Raw genomic sequence first — 18,359 nt, 5'->3', positions numbered from 1 at the left:
TGAGGGAGGGGGCACCGCCCGCCTCCCCCCGCCCGCTGTAGGCGCCCCGTGCCGCAGGTCGGCCCTAAAAGCCCGCCTGGTTCCCTCAGGTGAAGGTGTCTGAGGGGACAGCGGCGCTCCTCTGCCTTCTCCCTATCCTCCTGGGGCCTCCCTCGTGGGTTCTGCCCTGGCTTTGCCCCCCACCATGCCTCGGGCTGCCCTGGGGCTTCCCTTCCCTCCCGGCTATGTGGGGTGCTGGCTGCAGGCAGCTCATTGGTAGGGCTTGCCTTCCCTGAGAATGTGTTGCCTTATTAATGACTATTTATGAAGGGACAAAATGGACCGGCATGATAATCTCCTCTGATCTAGATATCTATACAACTTCCTACACGATGAGAGAGAGTTTCACCCCTTTCCAGCGCCGTTCCCAGGCGGACGGGGTCGAAGCCCTTTGGGGCACGGGCAGGGGAAGATGGTGCTGCAGCCGCTGAAGAGGAAGGAAGCCCCGGAAAGGACTCAGCAGGCCCCGCGGGCAGCAGCTGGGCAAGAGCTTGGCCTGCAGCACCCACGAGCTGCTTGAGGCTGGGAGGGAGGCTGCTTGGTGCGCCGTGACCTCAGAGGAGCAGCGCCAGCCTTGGCAGAGGGGCCTGTGCGCTCTGGCGCAAATTCAGGAGAGCTGGTGGTGGTAAGCAGCATAGCTAGCTGCAATAGGTAAGGGCACGACAAAATAAACCGCGCTAAGTCCCCAGGCATGCTTGAAACCTTGGCAAATGCTGTGATTTTAGCTCAGTCTCATGGCTTGGTTTGTGCTTTTAATTTTTTCATGTTGCTTTTGAGGCTGTCAATGTGAAATGAAGCAGCGTTTGAAAGTAAACATTTCAAATGAAGAAACAGGTTTAAGATGACTACCTTGACCTGCCTAACGAGGCTGTTGTGCAGACTTAACTCCAGCATTGCCATCCTTCTCCCATGCTGTTGTTTTCCAAAAGATCAGTCACAGCATGGTTATTTTTTCACTTTGTTTTTCTTCCTATGTTGGCAGCCAGTGCCAACTCAGGTGTTTGGATTGGAACATATGGGCTGTGCCTCTGCAGACGTTTAGCAGAGTTCAGATAATCTAAAATGGAAGACTCACCTAGTACAGATTCTTATGTTTTAGAAAAAATCATTCAGGAAAATCTCACAATGTCACTAACACAAAAGGATCGTAAAGTAGACCCTGAATACATGTGCAGGTATCGCTTCACCAGCTGCTAAGTATAGCCATCTCCTGGGTGGAAAACAACAGCTGTTTAATCATGTAAGAGCAATATTAGCAAAACAATAGACCCAGAGATGAATAGTACCAACCGAAAATTCACATCTATGCGAAAATATTTGCTCTTCTAGGGAAGCTTACTTAGCAGCTGTACCTTTGATCCATTCCTGCTGGTTTAAGTACTTCTGTCTGCCAATGACAGTCAGTTTTAAACACTGGTAGACAGGCTGCACTAGATTATGAAGGCTATGTTGTTTTTTTCTGTCATTAGAACAGGTTTGATTCATTTTCTTTGTGGCTATGGCCAAACTACAGAGATTTAAAAGATAGTACTTGCACTTGAAATAACAAGCCAAATAATGTTTAAAACTAATTACAAAAGCCACAAACGAGCAGCAAAATCAGTAATATGTAGTACATAAAGAGGAAATAAAAAATCCTATTGCTGCGTTTTACTGAATTATAATTTTTTGTTATAGTATAATAAAAATCACATGTAGTAAGTCAAATATGTAGTCATCTTGCTTCCATTTCATGTGGATAATACTAACATCTCAAAAGAGTTGAAACGTGTCAGGAAAAAATAGTATTTGATCATAAAACAGTCTCAGTGCAGTACTGCATGGGACTGGACCCTCAGCTGGAGAGGCAGCGTATCCACCTTCCCATCCAGAGAAGATGCTAAGGCATGGACAGGTTTTCAGTTTGGAAGGAACCGCCACAATTTTCTGTTCTGACTTGTGTTTGTGCAGGTTGTGTGTATCCTTCAAGTAATTCTCCCTTCAGTTTCAGTAACTAGTTGAACTAGGCCAGATCTTTCAGGTAAAATATCCCATCTTCTACTTACACAAAGAGAAAAAGGTGATTTGTTCAAGATCATTAATGTTATCAGATAAGACAAGGCATCAGCTTCCTAGACTACAATTATCTCAGACATGTCACATCCCTACAACTACATTTTGCTTAGGAAGAGTGGAGAAATGTTGAAATGTTTAGGACAGTTTAATGGCGCCACTCTACTTTTTTATTATGTATAAATAAGTTTACGTTCTTTGTCTTAGGCGTTGGCAGCTTCTACCCTCAGAGCAAAGCCAAATATTTGCTGCAGTACAACTGAGGAGGTAAGGATCTCTTAAAGTGCATCAGCTGCTAATGAAATAAAAACTCCGTTGGCAGAATATTCCCTTGAGTAGCTCCTGCCCCTCTTACCCCATGCCCAGCTGCTTCTTCCTCTGTTTGCCAGAAACTTCTGCCCCCATCAATAGTGCTGAATGCCAAATAAATTGTGCCTGTGGCTGGTCTCCAGGTCAGGAGGAGTAACCTTGCATCAAGGGTATAGAATGAGAATCATTATTTCTTTCTAATCAAGTACTGGGTATGCTTCCAAGGCAAAATTAACAATACTAATTTAAACGAAGAGGAAGTGGGAAAGGATATGTTGGATTTGGAGGTAGACAGCTGGAGAAGAAATAAAGTAGTGAAAGCACTTATGAAACAAAAACTGAAGCAATTACAATCACTTGTACAAATATGGAAGCCTGAAAAACTTCAGGATATCATTTCACTAATTACAAATCTAGCAAATATGCCTCTACAGTTTTACCTCTGTGCTGGCAGGAAATAGGAAAATAGATCATCAAGAAACCTTGCTGTTATTCTTCTGGACTTCCTAGTGTACCAGCAGTTTAAACTTTGGTATTTTGATCACTCTGTTCTAGAAGAGTTATTTGGCTACGCTCTTAGAGACCAGAAATAATTTAGTTTTCTTAGTTCACTGTTCATCTGTCTATGATGTCTTGTGCTATACTGTCACTGAGGAAAACGAATGCTTCTTACCGTAAGGTACAAGACCAACATATCTAGGAGAGCAGTAAAAAACAAAAAAACAGAGTCAGGCTAAATTCCCTATGAGTGCATGTTTTTCTTGAGATAACACAGATTTTATGTGGGCTAATGAAGGTGAAGTTCTTGAAGCAATATTCTCGATAGGAAAACAGATCAGTAATAATCATAGCTCAGCATATCAATCTGTAATTTCTCCTGCAATTTCTTTATAAAGGTAACTGCAGTAAACAAGCAGAACAAAGCTCTTTATATCTGCTGAGTTAGATAAAACTGCCAATTTTAAAGCACAGCAATTTTATTATTGTTAGCCTATGTGTTGGTTTGAAAAAGTACGTGCTGGACTAAAGCATGCTACTGCTAGATGATTAGGATGGTTTGACCTAAATTAAACGTCCTTGTTTTTTACCTAAACAAAATACATGCAAGTAAGATAGTGCATCTTGTAACTTTCAACAGTCACATTATGCTCAGATGAAATTTTTGGGGTGAAAGCAAATGAAGTTTTGTTTTTAACAAATCCAAATACATAATACCTGCCCTTAGGGTTAATTCACGTAATGTAGATGTATCACACCGGTAACTTTAAATAAATAAATAACGCAACACTCCTCTGTAAGGTATATAATCAGCTTTAAGGAAAAGTTATTTCCTCATAACTACATTCTGAGCTTTAGATTGATTTGGTTTGCACAGCATCCAACTGCAACGTTGAATAAATAATGCAATCAAAAATTGCATATACTGATAAGTGGACAAACTGATTGCCTGATTATCTGAAAATCTGTATTCAAACACCAGAGGAGTAATACAGGGAAGAATCCAGAAAAAATAAAAGCAAGACATTTCTATAGCTTAATAATTTGTCACAAATATCTTACATTCTTCTATGTAACCTAAGAATTAGCCTACCAGCTTGGTTATTTGCAATAGTAATACCCTCTAGTGGTATACACAGGAAAAGGAAAATAAGCCAGACAGAATGATTACATTTTTTCATATCATGAAATAGGCTAAAAAACATTTTGATTTGAAAAACATTGGTTATCACTGGTCTGTCGAGATGTGCCAATTAAAATGTAAAACGCACTGCAGGCAGCCTGGTTAGACTTGAGCTGTGTGCCTGGGTTTAGCTACAACAGCTGGATTTGGAACATGGCCTGAGTTACTACAAGTCTTGAATTGCTTGTTGAGTTTGTGGGAAAAGAGATTGCTACTGCAACACTTGCAGTCTGGAAGGAGTGGTTCTTGTGATGGCCAGAGTGGTCTGTCCTTGTATCTGAGAGCTACATTTAATTCCTATGCACTGAAAATAACTCTGTAGGCAAAATATGAGTCCTCAAACTCCAATATTGCAGTGTAACAAAGTCTGTATTTCCAGACTGCATGTGTAGTTCAGCGTTTGTTATCAAAAAGGATTTTCTGAGGAAGCTCGCGAGGTTTTCCTGCATTTACCAGGTCTTTTGATTTATTTGCCAATTGGCAAAGGTTCAGAGATTGAGGTAAAAACTGACAGTGCTGGAGAAAAAAAGTCCAACCACCCCCCAAGAAAAGACAGCAAATCCTCAATATTCTCTAGAAGCCCCATCTACTAATGTAGAGTCAACTAAATCCATTTTGAAATCATCTTTGTTTCCATAAACAAAAATCCCTATGTGATGATAATATCCAGGAATTTTTCCATTTCTCTAAAGTAGCAGGCCAATGTGTCTCTTTGTTATGATGTGATGATAATTGACTAGTATTGTATCGTTCTGGTCATCGGTTTTGTTTTGCCCTTCTCCTGCAACTCCATTGCTATAAGATTTAAAAGCTTTTGGTAGTTTGTCATAATTTTCTGGTGGCAGTGACTACTCCCTGCCCCTCCGAGAAGAAGAATCCTATGCCGTATCACACTGGTTTGGACTTCAAATAACTTCTAAACTAATGTTAGGCAAGGTGGTAGTCAGAAGCCAATTATTTTAAGGTCTCCTGAAGGAAGGCTTTTCTATGCCTTATCTTTCTGAGCTGTAGTGATTCTGTGTTATTTTCCTGTCATTAGTTCAGCTCCCACAGGGCCTCGGATGAGTGGCATCTTCAATACCTCTACTTATCTCCTTATTACTTATTTTCTTATGCTGAGGACAACTGATTTCTACTCTCTTTATCTTTTTCTAAAGTATATGGTAAAAGAATGAAAAAAATTGGCATAGCTCCCAAGCTGGTGTAACTTCACTGATATTAATGTAGTAATATGGGATCTAATTAAACTCACCAACTTTTAGATTCCACATCATGGTTAATAAAACTGTGACAGTAGTTTAAAAGAAAAAAGTTCTGACAAGGATTTATTAATTTACGCTTCTGAACAAATGTGTCTGACAGTTGAATGATGAGATTGCCGTATTCTGTACAGAAAGCTTTTTCTAGAAGTCTTCTTTCCACTGTGTTGACAGAACCTGCAGTATAGAAGTTCAGGAGTGGGTGTCAGTTCACAGACTCTAACCCAGTTATGAGGATGGCTGCATGCCCAGATGAAATGGAGGTTCAGACCTTCTTGCTACTGCTTCTGTATGTTCAATCTTGCTGAAAACCCAATCAGGCTGTCTGACACCTGGCACAGGAAGGAGACACTCGGTCTTACCTTCCTGAGTTAAGCTGGCTAGGTTTTATTACCAAAAAAGAAAAAAAAATCAAAAAAAAATCAAAAAGCTATTTCAAGCTAAAAGCTGGAAGGAAAGCTAGTCAAGCTGAGCCTTCTGTGCCATTTTTTCTGTCCATGCTGAGGGTTGAGAGAATTCTCCTTCAAAGGAAAAAAACTTCTATACTTTAACTGGGGGAAAATGGCAGTTCTGTGTTTACTTTAAAAATGCTGCTTTCCAGCAGGTGGGCAGACACTGACTGTAAGTGGCATTTTGTGCAAAAACACTTGCAGAAGAGCAGATATTGACTGTGAATGGCATTTTGTGCAGAACACTTATTTTTCAAACTTTTAAATATGGATTTATATATATATATAAGAAAGACATATAAAATCTTTAAATGTTTTCTCCAAGCCTTAATTTCCTCATCCACTGGCAAAAAAATAAATACTAAAATTTTCTAATCTTCACTTGAATTGTCAAATTCCTCCCAGTCTGATACACTCATGACTTCTGATGGAAGGTCAAGGTGATACTTCATGCGGTCTGCATGCCATTCTGAGAACCACTTCTCTGTTTCCATTAAAATAGCCCTGGGCAAAGTGAGGACACAGGCAGCCATCCCAGAAATATCATCCTCCAACTGCGGTCCATCCTCCCAACAGTCTCTCTCTGCATCATAAATGTGGACATAGTCCATGCGGATTCCTCTGTTGTGGGATCTGCCTCCCAGGACATAGATCCTGTTGTCTAAGACAGCAATACCTGGCTCTCCGTGCCCCGCAGGAAGTGGACATACATTTGTCCACTGATCAGTGCTTGGCCTATAGCAGGCAACCTGTAAAAAGAAAAAAAAAAAAAAAAAAGATTAGTCAAAATTGAACTTGTATCTTAGTGATTGAGCCTGGCCGTATGGCAAACTATTTACGTAGCCATGTGATACCATCAGCCTTTTGACAGTGTTGATAATGGAGGGAGCATATCACCATGCAGTAGAAGTACAATGCTCAGTGGAAAACACTGTGCGTGGCTGCCATATAGCTCTGAATCACAACGTCTGACCCTGCTGCTGTGGGAACAGCTGTATGTCATTGAAAAAATGTATACAAAAGTGAGAGATGGGGATGCATGCTAATACAAGCTCAGACATACTGCATCTGTTTGCATTAGGAAAAAATGTGCTGGAACATACAAATATGACAAGTCTGCTAAACTGTCTCTGCACCATATGTTGGAAAGTTTTAGACTTCATTGGGTACCTCCCTGGCTAACTCCATTTATTTGTAAGCACCTTTTTATCACTCAGATATACTTTTCACTTGATTTAATTCTATCTTCATTGGCATTGTAAGAGCATTTACATTTTTTTTCTTTTCATGTCTCTAGCAGTTCTAGATGCTGGAATAAGACACAAGACAATTCTCTCCAGCTGTCACTGCCCGTCAGGTACTGTATATTTAATTGCATTATACAATTGCCATCCAATCCATTCATTGCCCTTTCCTTGGAAAAAAATGTGCATGGGAAGACAAGGTAAAGGAAATTCAGTTGATGTGCTAATTATGGGGTGCGTGCATGCCAATGAATGATATCCATCAAAGATGTTTTAAAATTGATGGGAATCCTAAGTGCTAGAGCTTTAATGCTGTGTGTTGGACAATGCATTTAAGACTGACAGCAGTGAATAAATCATTGCAAGTTCTGCGGTTAAGTGGAGGAGAGCTGGTGCTATTGCTGGGCAGACAATTTTACTTGTGTACTTAGTAGGAGGAAGACATTACATCAGAGTGCAAACATCCGTAAAAAATTGCCTCTTCCAAGAAAGACATAGGTGTGACACGCTCTCACCTGGTGAACGTCCCTTCTGTAGCCAGAGTCATTGTTGCTTCCTCCAATGACATAGAGTTTTCCTAGCAGTGCAGCCATGCCATGCCAAGCACGTCTCTCTGGACCATCTGCTAAAACGTCCCAGCGGTCAGTCTTCGGATCATAACATTGCAGCTCCTTCAAATAGTCCTCTCCTCTCCTCCCACAGGTAATATACATCTTCCCATCGAGTGCTGCTCCAGCATGTGCATATACCTGTGTCACCACGTGGGAAATCAATAAGTTGAGGTCTGCATTTATGTATTTCTTCCAGCTTCAAAGTATGGAATAGACATTAAGGCGGTGACATTCTTCATGACTTATGCAGATATTAACATCTGGAAGGATTTTCTGTTTTTTTTTTTTTTTTTTTTTTTTTTTTTTTTTTTTTTTTTTTACAGACAATTCCTTTCAAGGTGATTATGCTGAAAGTGTGTATTTCTTAATTAATTACACTAGAATTTCCAAGACTTCCAGAACTGCAGTGGGTTGTCATTCTTTATTGTTCCTTAATTAGAAGATCATTCATACAATTACTTTTCTCCCTTGTTTACTTGGAAGCCTTTCCACTGGAGATTATTCTTATACAATCAATGTTTTCTGCAATGCGATATATCCTACTTAGTAGTACTCAATTGGATCTTTATATTCCCAGCATTGACATATTTATTGGTTGTCACCTTGTGCAAGCTGTTTGTCTTCTGCCTCTGCATCCCCTTTGTAAAGTGGTAATATTTATGTTTTTAAGGTGTCCTGAGATTCTCAACTGAGAAGCATTATGAAATCACAAATATTATTTTGTGTTGGTCACTTGCCCCAAAGCTTTTAAAAGGTTTAGTAGAAATCAGTATAGTTTCTTGAAAGATTACTTAGGATCTTAGCTTTCTGCCCTAACCAAGATTGTCAGTTATTTGTGTTTATCTTCCTCTTCTGCAATCTGAAAATGAAAATTCTTGCCTTTACTAGCTATATTAGACCTTAGAACAAACTTTTCCATTCATAACCCCCCATTCCCATGTTACTACATCATTTCCTGGCTCCTGGGGTCACAACTGGCAATTGCTGTTTTAGGAGGATCAGTGGTACTGGTAACAAAAGATAGCTGTTCACTCACATATTTCAGATGAGTAATAGTTTCACTTTAGCTGATTGAGATGTGATTGTGCATGACATAAGCTATTGTCACCAGAACTTGTTAAACAATCTCAGTTCTGTGTCCAAAAATGAAGTAGTCTATAAACACTGAGGTACCTTCCTACTAAAACACGATTTCTTCTGATCAGGAACAAAGCACGTTGTCAGGGCTGTAAATGAGAAGCTTGTACTACTGTGACTCATAGGTTACCTGCCCCAGGAGGAATGGAAACTTCCTGTTCCCAGTGGTTGTGTGTTCAATCTTAAATTATTTTAAGGATTAATACAGAAGAGGTGCAGGGAAAAACAGAAAGAAAGCAGGAAAAATAAACATTAAACCTCAAAATGGAAGTTCTATATTGTTATTCTCCTTTTTTGGTATTTGTTTATTCTGTATACAGAGGCTACTGCTTCCCATCTGAATATCAGCAAATTGAAAGCTACACAGGAGAAAAGCATCTAAAAAGATGAAATCAAGAATTGGGGAACTTTAGTGTCTGTGGCTAATGCACTCCTTACCTCCTTCTTCAGAGGTGTCACATATTCCCAAGTGTTGCTTTTAGGGTCATACCTCTCCACTTCCCTCAGGTCTTCATGGTAATCTCGGCCTGCGACAGCATATATATAGTTGTCCACAACACAAACGCTGAGGTCAGCATGCTCTTGCTGTAGGGACTGGATCTGGAACCATTTGTTGTGTCGTGGGTCATACCTTTTAAATGAATGGGATCAAAGAAAGTTATTCATACAGCCAAAGAATCATCGCTGGGATACAAGACAGCACCACACGTGGGTTACTGTACTGTCTTTGGTTGAAACTGAGCTCAGCTGTAAGTGGAGTGAAATCTGGCATTGTCAGCATTATATTATTAGCAAAGTTCCTTTAGTCTATTTTTAGAAGATGTATTTTAGCTGATACAATCATGCTATAGAAGCCTACGGTTTCTATTATCTTACACCACAGAGTTGTCAGGTATATATCAAAATCTCTGCTTGCACAAAGCCATTCTACAAGGTAAAACATTCTAAAAATATCACAAAGACTGAATCTGGATCTTCAAGAGATCAAGAGGGGCATAACCATTTGGCAGCTTCTTTGATTCTTTTCTCCAAATATGTGCTGCTTCAAGTGAGCATGATTATTTTTCAGATAAAAGCATATCTGGTCTGAAAATTTTAGCTACAGTGACAACTGGTTTTGAAGTGAAACTATGTGTGCCACGAAACAAGGGCAATTCAGGTAAACCTAGTAAAAATGATTGTTATAAAGACAAAAAGGCTTATATCTGTTTTTGGAATGTAATGGGCATTAAGATCTAAACTGTTCCTTTCTCCTGCTCTTTTTCCTGGCACAGAACTTAAGAGGACCCTGGAATGCTGCTTCTGTGCACAAATTTTCTCAATAATCAACCAAAAATAGCATTTTATTTAAAAATCCTTTTTGATAACTAACTCCCTTTGTATTGGGATGAGAACTCCATACAGAGGACTTCTGGGAAATCCTAGTTCAAGAGCATCTAGACAATCTAGGATTCTGGAGAATCCTAGTTTACTGCTTCCCACACCTTTAATACTTCCCCCTTCCGACAAGGAAGAGGTTACAGATAAAACACTCTAGAATGAGTAGCTGTTTCTACCCAATCAGGCTTGGCTTTGTTATGTAAGCACTGCTGGAATCTTCGCTATGATGCTCATTTCTTTATTTCCTGGGATTTCTTTCAATGACAGACTCCTGTTCAGCTCTTATCTTTTTGCCAGCAAGCATACAGACTGCACTAATGGCTTACTGCCTCAGAGATGGGCAACGGGGTGGAAATTAGAATAATAGCAGGATTATCCTTATCTTACCTCCAACACCTTGACTCTGCTCGAAAACCACTTACATTGTTGTCTCCGCCAATTAAATACACAAAATTATTGAGAACAGCAATCCCCTGGTTGGACATTCTGGGAGCTAGTGCAGCTGTAAAATGCCTCCACTCTCCCAACAAGGGGTTCAAATACTTGGCTTGATCACTGAGAACAATGGATGGAGTAGAATGCATCCCTCCAAATCCCACTACACACTGGAACTCTGATCTCAGCTGTGTCTGGGAGCTCTGAAGCATTGGCTGAAGACATTCATTCTTGTGGTACATTAGTGCATCTGCGACTGTATCTTTTAAAGGACATGGACTTAATTTGTCATGAAGCCTTTGCAGGATCTGGGGTTCCATCAGAGGAAAACGAACTGTCTCAAGCAGCTTAAGGGGCTCCATCAGGGAGACCTGATCTGTCTCCAGTTGCTCTGGGGAATAATGGTAAAAAAGTGCCCCATCATAAACTTCAAATTCATAGTTAACCTCCAAACGGTTGCTACTGAGAAGGGAGTAGACCTTCTGCAAGGGTAGCTGTCGATACACTTGTGTCCTTGAGAAAGCTGCAAAGTTCTTCAAAATGTAGGAGTCCAGCTGATCGCTCAAATGTCTCAAGTCATAGTGGTCAGCTAGTCTGTATACATCGAGGATGTTCTCTTCATCCACCCATGACATTAGAAAATCACAACAGAACTTAATGACTTCTGGAATCTGCAAGAGAAAGAGAGAAAATCTTTCATTTCAGACACCATTTGTCTTACGCTCAAGAGACATGACAAAAGCATGGATGAGCAAGAAAGTTGTCAACAAGAAGACTGCTCTTCTCACAGTCTGACCACCATGTTTACTTGTACCCAATTCACCTTTCTCCAGAGAAAAAGAACAACTCAACATGGGTACGTAGGTAAATATAACACAGATCTAGCCACACTGTACTGCAAGCCTTTGAGTTTTGCTTCAGGTGCAGCAGCAGCAATGCATCCTCATGGGCACATGGGACACTGGACACAGCCAGGCTGCCTGGTGTGTTAGCACGACACCAAGATACAGGCTGCTCGGGAGGCAGTCATGTAAACAGAAAGCACGAAGGGCATGGTGACAGCCAGGCTTACAGCTGCCTCTGGAAGTTGTTCTCTCAGAGCGCTACAGACATGGCGTATCAAAGACTAACTATAACGAATATATCTGCGTAACTCAAGAGCACAGGAAGTCATTTGAAAGGAAAATTAGTGTTTCATATTGTCTTCTGAGAACAATCTGAAGTTGTATCTGTCAGGAGGACTACTAGCAAACAGAAGTAACTACTGTCCAAGAGCCTCTCTGCTAACAAACCGGTGCTAAGTGTGCAGAAATCAACCAAAGCACCCAGAAAGTTTAAGATTCGTACCAAAGCCTGTGCAGCAGTTAGTTGCAGGGGGAAATTAGAGAAAAAAAAAATGCCTTGAATTCACAAAAACTCTGCACTTCGTGCAGAAACCATGGTGGCAGGATTTCCTGTAGTGATGAGGTCAGGGAAGGTTATGCGCCTGTGGACTCAATCTGGGGAAGATCTTGGCAGGCTTGAGCAGCACAACAGTTTCTGAGCTGCAAGCTCTGTCCTTTACCATAGGTCAGAGGTATACTATTCTAGGGAAGCTTTCACATGCTGATCAGTGTAAGTGAGCACTATATAAAATAGTCCTTTGCATAAAATGGTTTGTAAGCGATAAAACCACTAGCACAAATAAGATGTGCAAGCACTCATTCATTGTTCCAACCCTTCCATAGTTATTTCCAGTGGATACAGCATCCCTAAGAGATTCTTCTTATTGGAACCATGCTTTCATTTACCTCCTAGCCCTCCACCCAACCAGATACGCATGCTTTCTGTTTCTTTCATTCTCACTTTTGTTTCTTGCTTCTTTTTCGTCCCATCTCCCAGTACCTCACCTGAAGCTGACAGGCTGCAGCTAAGGTTTCCTGTACAGTGTTCACGCTGAGTTCCAGCTCAGAAGTATAAATGAAGTTCAAGATTTTACACATTGCATTGTAGGAGATGCCATGAATATGGACTTCTTCTTGTTCCATCTCTCTCAGTCCTCCTGCAAACATTCCTCTGTAAAAAGAGACAATGAGGCGTGCTATGGCAGATTTGCATTGAAGCTATATTTTTTAAGTTTGCTTATCTCATGCTGTCCTGAGAACATAACAAAATATTCAGAAAGATAAATCCTAGTCAGACACTTCTATGGAATTACGTCTTCTCTAAGTCAGTGGTATAAAAAGTACAGGTCTTTAGGACCTAAGAGAGTAATGCCCCTCATTCTGTGGGAAAACAATGGGGGCCATCTGAAAGGTACGGTTCACAGCTGAGGGATTTAAATACAGACCCAGAACATAGGGGTAATCAGGGGGTAAAGGGAGACACTCTAGGGATGGGAGAAGAGAAAAACAGAGGAACTTGAGTCCATAGGAGTTTTTTTCTAATCTAGAGCAGTTCTCGCAGTTACAAATTTGTCAGGATTGCTTTGGGATTTATATGTTTACTCTATGAAAATAAATTTAGTTTAAGAAACTGCTAGTCAAATTGACCTGGGGATTGCCTTGTTTAATGGATGGCAAGGCACACTATAGGCATGTAACACAAGAATGACCTAGTCTGAGGGACTTCTTGTGTATGAGGAACCGATCACCACATTGGGCAAAGTCTTCCAATGCTACAGATATGTTAAAAGCCAGCATTTATGCAGAAGACACATATTAAGATAGCCTCTCCTCTTTATATACCTATAAGCGTTATAGGCTGTGATTTTAGTGGAGGTAAGCTCATTGTGCACTAACGAGAGTTTTATTTCTACAGAGACATAATAGAGAGATGAATAAAGTTAACCTTAGTATTTTGAGACCCATTCAGCTCCACCTTATTGGTCTAATTTTACATCTGGAAGCAGTATGCTAAGTGTGCTACCACAGAAGATTTGGATATTGCAGTTTTGTGTTGCACTCAGACACATGCTTATTACTGCTATATTGGAAATGTACCTGAAATAGTCGCAGGATGCAGCTAGCAGTATCCGATGAGCCTCAATAGGTTTCTCTTCTACCACCAGAACTACATCGAAGAGGATGCTGCTGTCTCGAAGAGATACCAAGCCACTGAGCAAGGCCTGAGAGTGCTCTGCACTGCGGTATGTGTTGCTGGTGCGCTGCTGAAGGGAGGACTCAAGTTGAGCTTTGTGTGGCTGAGTCAGCTCCTGATCCTCCGCCATCCCAGGCAGAAAAGCTCAGCCACCAGCTGTAGCAGAATGAAATCTGTGAGACGACAGAATCAGCAAAGGTTTGTGCCTTTTGCTTACAAATGGTCCTCTGACCCCTGCCTGTCACAGTAAATAAATCAAATAACTCTTCAGTCAGTGGAGAGCTATCAAACACAGCTCTACCCTGGAGAAATTATTCTGAATAATGATTTTGGAAATAGAAATGTATACATCAGCATACCGAACTGACAGGACATGGCATTGCAAACAAGTTTACTTAGTCTTGGTTTTCCAGTCCAAGAGTATGTAGCATCTGGGGATTTTTTTTTCTTAGCAAGAGTTTCACTTCCCAGCCCATAGCCAGAACCCCTTGTTTCCTTTGCATTTGTACACCATTTATAACAAAGAACAAATCTGTCACAATTTTTGCCAAATTCCACATTGCCTAATGTCCTCACATAACTTTGCTGCAATGCAAACTGCAACTTCAGTCCTTCTCTTGATATTTTAATGCAGAATCTTAGTGCTCATCTCTCCTGTTTTTTGCTATTTTCCTTAGCTGAGCACACTTCCATTCTCTAAAGTACTATATGAAACTATAGGCTTTGAAGTGAGTTTCTTTATTGTGACAACGTCAAGCTAGCATCCACAACTGCTTTTTACTTCACTATGGATCCCTGCAGAGAGAAGGTATTTCCTTTAGCATAGGCATTGTAGGGGGCTCTCCTGTAACTCTTTCTACTGCTGCCATTGACACAGCAGGAAGGTCCCTACAGCATATGGGGAAATGCCTGTAAAAAGCTAGCTGGAAGTCATTGTTTCATGTCTATGGTTAAGCTCTCAAAATCTCATGATTTCTCTCTTAGAAATCCTGTAATTTACCCTTTCAGGAAAGCATCCTGTTAATTTACCCCTTCCATTGTCTTTGAAGAATGTGAGATGTTGTAGCAGTTAGATCTGATAGACTCTATCCAGTTGTCAGAGCACTCACACGCACACACATGTGAAAACACGAGGAAAAGGAAATACCTTAGCTGATATGGCCACTTAAGGCACAGTTATAATAGCCTCTGCTCAGTAGCTCTGGGAAATAGCTTAGTGGCATGGGGGATAGTCACAAGGGCTTATCAGCAGTCAGAGAAGCAAAAGCTGAACAAACCCAACAAATCCAAACAATGAAGAAATGAACCCATTGTTTAATTGTGCCAGCCATGGACAGTGAATGCAGCGTTAGAAATCTCTCAAAGTGCTGCAAAGTATTCTGTGTATGGTCAGCGAGGAAGGAGCTGTATGGATGGCACAAAGAAATACAAAAACATTTATTGTAGTGCCTGAAGGAAGTTACCCTACACTGTCCAAAACAAAAGGAAGCTAGGTGGCATTGCATGGTGTGTGGGAAGGAAATTTTTTTTTTTTAAAAATAAATATATGTTAACAATTGTCTATTTTTTGCTAGTAAAACAAGGACAGCAAGCTCAGAAGAGGAGCTCTGATAAGACTACCTTCTAGGAAGCACATTCAGGTCGATTATACAGGGAAACTATCCATCATCAGCTGAAGAGATGAGTAATGGATTCTTTTTCATTACAGGTAGACACTTTTCCTAGAAATAAGATGATTGCTTTTAAAGCAGACAAAACATTACTGTATCACTAGATTTGCTCCTGGGGAATACCAAAAGTGATGGATTGAGACAAGGGAGATAATACTGTAAGAAAGGCAAGTAAAGGAAGTGAAGTTTATCTGAGTTCCAGTTCTAGATATGGACTTGAGTTATCCCACAGCTACTAGCAATACCTAAACAAGCCAGCCCTTCTAGCAGATCTGTGGCAAGCCCAGTGTAGTCAAATTTAGCTGCTGGGAGTACAATTGAACCATCCTCCACAACTGATTTTTGGCTAGTCAACAGCTAAGCCTACATATTTGCTAGGCTCTGTCTTCTGAATTTTGGCAGTCCCTACTTCTTGTTCTCAAATTCTGCCCCTGGATTATATCTTGGCTCTCACTGCTGAGCTGGACTGTCCTCAGGGTGTTCACCCATGCAGTGCTGTCCACCAACACAAGAGCTGCCGTGCACATTTGCAGCACAGTGTCACCATGGTATGGACGTTCACCTCTCTGGAGCTACCTGTGAGTACTCTGCCATCCACAGTTATTTGCTGCTAAGTAATTTCAGATGTGTTGGTTGATTACTGAGGCTGCTGTGGAAAAAGGGTGGATTACTACTGATGAGGTATAGTGTGTGGCCTAAAACTTGGCAGCGCTCAGAAGCTCTTTTTGTACGTGTATACATGACATTTTTTAATTACATTGCAGCTACTCAGAAAAGCTATATCCTGTTATTTGTAGGTACCTGCTCTCCTAAACCAGGCTTCAAAGCTCAGGAATAATTATGTCTATTATCATAGTTTTAACCAAAGGTAAGAGACTACTCTAGAAAAATTCTCCCTGCTCTGATTTTCATGAATTGTTGCCCACTTATAAAATTAAAGATGGACGTTGACAGTATTTATCTATGGTGTCTGACTGACATAGGTGGTTAAGTCCTATTCTTTGATCCAAAAGCCAAGGAAAGCCATTAAACAGTGAGTGGGGGGTGGCCAGCAAGATTCATTTAGCTGATTACTGTGTGCCCTCAGCTTCATAATAGCTGTACGAGAGGCAGCTGGGCTTGGGTGGGTACAGTTATGAAGGGCAGTTGTTGAAGCAAGGTTAGTGGGAGTGTGTTGTAGGCTCCTTTGAAAGAAAAGTGGGGGTGTTTTGGCATTCTGCTTTTCTAGATTAAGCGCGGTGTTGGTGAGTTGATAGTTTTGTGTACCTCTCTGAATGCTGTGCTGACTATGAATTTGCTGAGGAGGGGAATCAGTGTTAGCACAGTGTCTTTTTTTGCAGGCTGTGTGGTCTAACTGCAGTCTTTCTACTGTGTGCTTTGTGTCTTTGTTACTGCCTAAAAATCCAATAGCCCAAACAGTGGAAGTGTGCTATGTTGTGTGTGGTGCGCCAGCTAGGTGTGGGGAATCACTGCTCATGTATCTAGGAATTATTATGTCTTACAAGTGTCTGTCAATCTTAAAAATAGCCAGGAACTCTACTGAATAACTTCTGTATGATCTTAACTGTAAACAATTTAACCCCATCTCCTCAAAACTGTATTTTGTTCAGTCTTTATTTCCCTTTTTTCAAAAAAAAAAAAAGTTAAATGTAATACAATCAGTACAGCTGTGAATGAAGGGACAGAACAGGCTTGTTTGGTTTCCTGCACGCCACAGAAATCCTTCTATTTATTATTCTTCCTTCTTCACCACTCAGGAGCTTTGCTGCCTTGTAAGACTGGAGACCCCCTTTTCATAGGCTGGCATATCTGCCCCGAGAAGTGAAGGAGGTGTAGGCAGTACCTTTCTTCTATTGCAAGTGCACAGCCCCTGGAACCATACAGCTGAGTTCCCTCTGGTGTGAGCTTCTCTACCATCAGCTTCTTGCTTGTACAATGTTCTTGTGGCCTCTCTGTTTTACTTCTGTTATTGAGAAACTTGGTCTGTGACTGAGCCAGGTTCTTAGAAATCTAATATTTTCTCTTTCCTTTCCTCTTGTGCAAGTTTATCAGTGCTGGGCAGCTGCTAACAGTGGGATTTGGGGGCTGAGTGCTGCAGGATTGACCCAAAGGTGGAAGGGATGAGGAACTATGCTGTTCTTCTTTAACAGTAGCAAAGATTTTTTTTTTAAAAAGAAGTATCATCTCATGTGTTGTGGGATGTGGCTCCAGAAAAAAGGGAAGGCAAGTCCCTGTTCCAAGCACTTTGAAACTGCAGAGAAAATGAGCCTAGAGATTTTTCTTATTTGGCTGCACAAAGTGTTTGAGACTGCAGTTATGCTGGTTTATGCTCTCTCTTTTAGAGGACATGGGTTAGTGTGCTGACTAATAGTGGGGTATTACAATTGAATATCTAGTATGTAAAGAGGAAGGAAATGTATGGGGTCAGTAATAGCATGTGTGCTTCTGTAGGCAATGCTAATGTAGGAAGACCTGCTGTTTGGTCACTTCACATCAAAGAGATGAAAGAACAAAACAAAAAACCTCCATGGCCCCAAAAAATCCTCAAAACAGAAATCTCAAAACCCCAAAGGTACCTAGCAAGACATGACTGCTCTTACTCAATAGACTGAAACTTTCTATGTTTTATGCTTGGATTCCATTTAGAAACTAGGAGAAAGCAGCCATGCCTTCCAATGGTAGATACAGAAGAAGCATCTGAAGGAAATTAGTGTTTCCTGGTATTTCCTAGACTATATTCAAAGCTCCCTGTGTCACTCGTGGTCTCTAGTAATATGTCGTGGACATGGGAAGCTAAGTATCCTGGTGGCTTGCTGATAGCTCTGTGTGATTGCCGTGTGTTCAACTTCCATTACCACAGCCTGCTTCTGCAGAATACTTGCATGAAAAAAGTATGAGTCCAGTGAGGTTTCTGATTACTCAGCTGAAGTAACTGTTTTATCAATGAGAGCTGTGGCTTGACGTTTTATCAAAATTCTGTCTCTGATCGATGACAGATTTGCCTTCACGCTAAAG

The 18,359-nt window shown here is 40.9% G+C and overlaps 2 protein-coding genes across 2 annotated transcripts in view; one reads left to right on the top strand and one right to left on the bottom strand.

Annotated features, from left to right (window-relative positions):
* Nucleotides 1-5,379: 5,379 nt before the first annotated feature.
* On the bottom strand, nt 5,380-13,830 carry KLHL22 (kelch like family member 22). Its single transcript, XM_040577696.1, has 6 exons — nt 13,578-13,830; nt 12,486-12,651; nt 10,549-11,267; nt 9,220-9,412; nt 7,549-7,782; nt 5,380-6,538 (listed from the first exon to the last, which is right to left on the bottom strand). The coding sequence occupies exons 1-6, from the start codon at nt 13,802-13,804 to the stop codon at nt 6,161-6,163; spliced, it is 1,917 nt and encodes a 638-aa protein (XP_040433630.1). The 5' UTR covers nt 13,805-13,830; the 3' UTR covers nt 5,380-6,160.
* A 14-nt stretch (nt 13,831-13,844) lies between these two features.
* MED15 (mediator complex subunit 15) overlaps nt 13,845-18,359 on the top strand; it is a 39,346-nt gene continuing 34,831 nt past the window's right edge. The window contains exon 1 of the mRNA XM_040577693.1: nt 13,845-16,588. The gene's annotated coding sequence lies outside the window, so the exon portion shown is untranslated. The remainder of the gene's footprint in view (nt 16,589-18,359) is intronic.

The sequence above is a fragment of the Cygnus olor genome, chromosome 17 (genome assembly GCF_009769625.2).
Source record: "Cygnus olor isolate bCygOlo1 chromosome 17, bCygOlo1.pri.v2, whole genome shotgun sequence".
NCBI classification, from domain to species: Eukaryota; Metazoa; Chordata; class Aves; order Anseriformes; family Anatidae; genus Cygnus; species Cygnus olor.
Note: the sequence above shows the minus strand (reverse complement) of the source record. Positions and strands in the feature narration are given on the sequence as shown.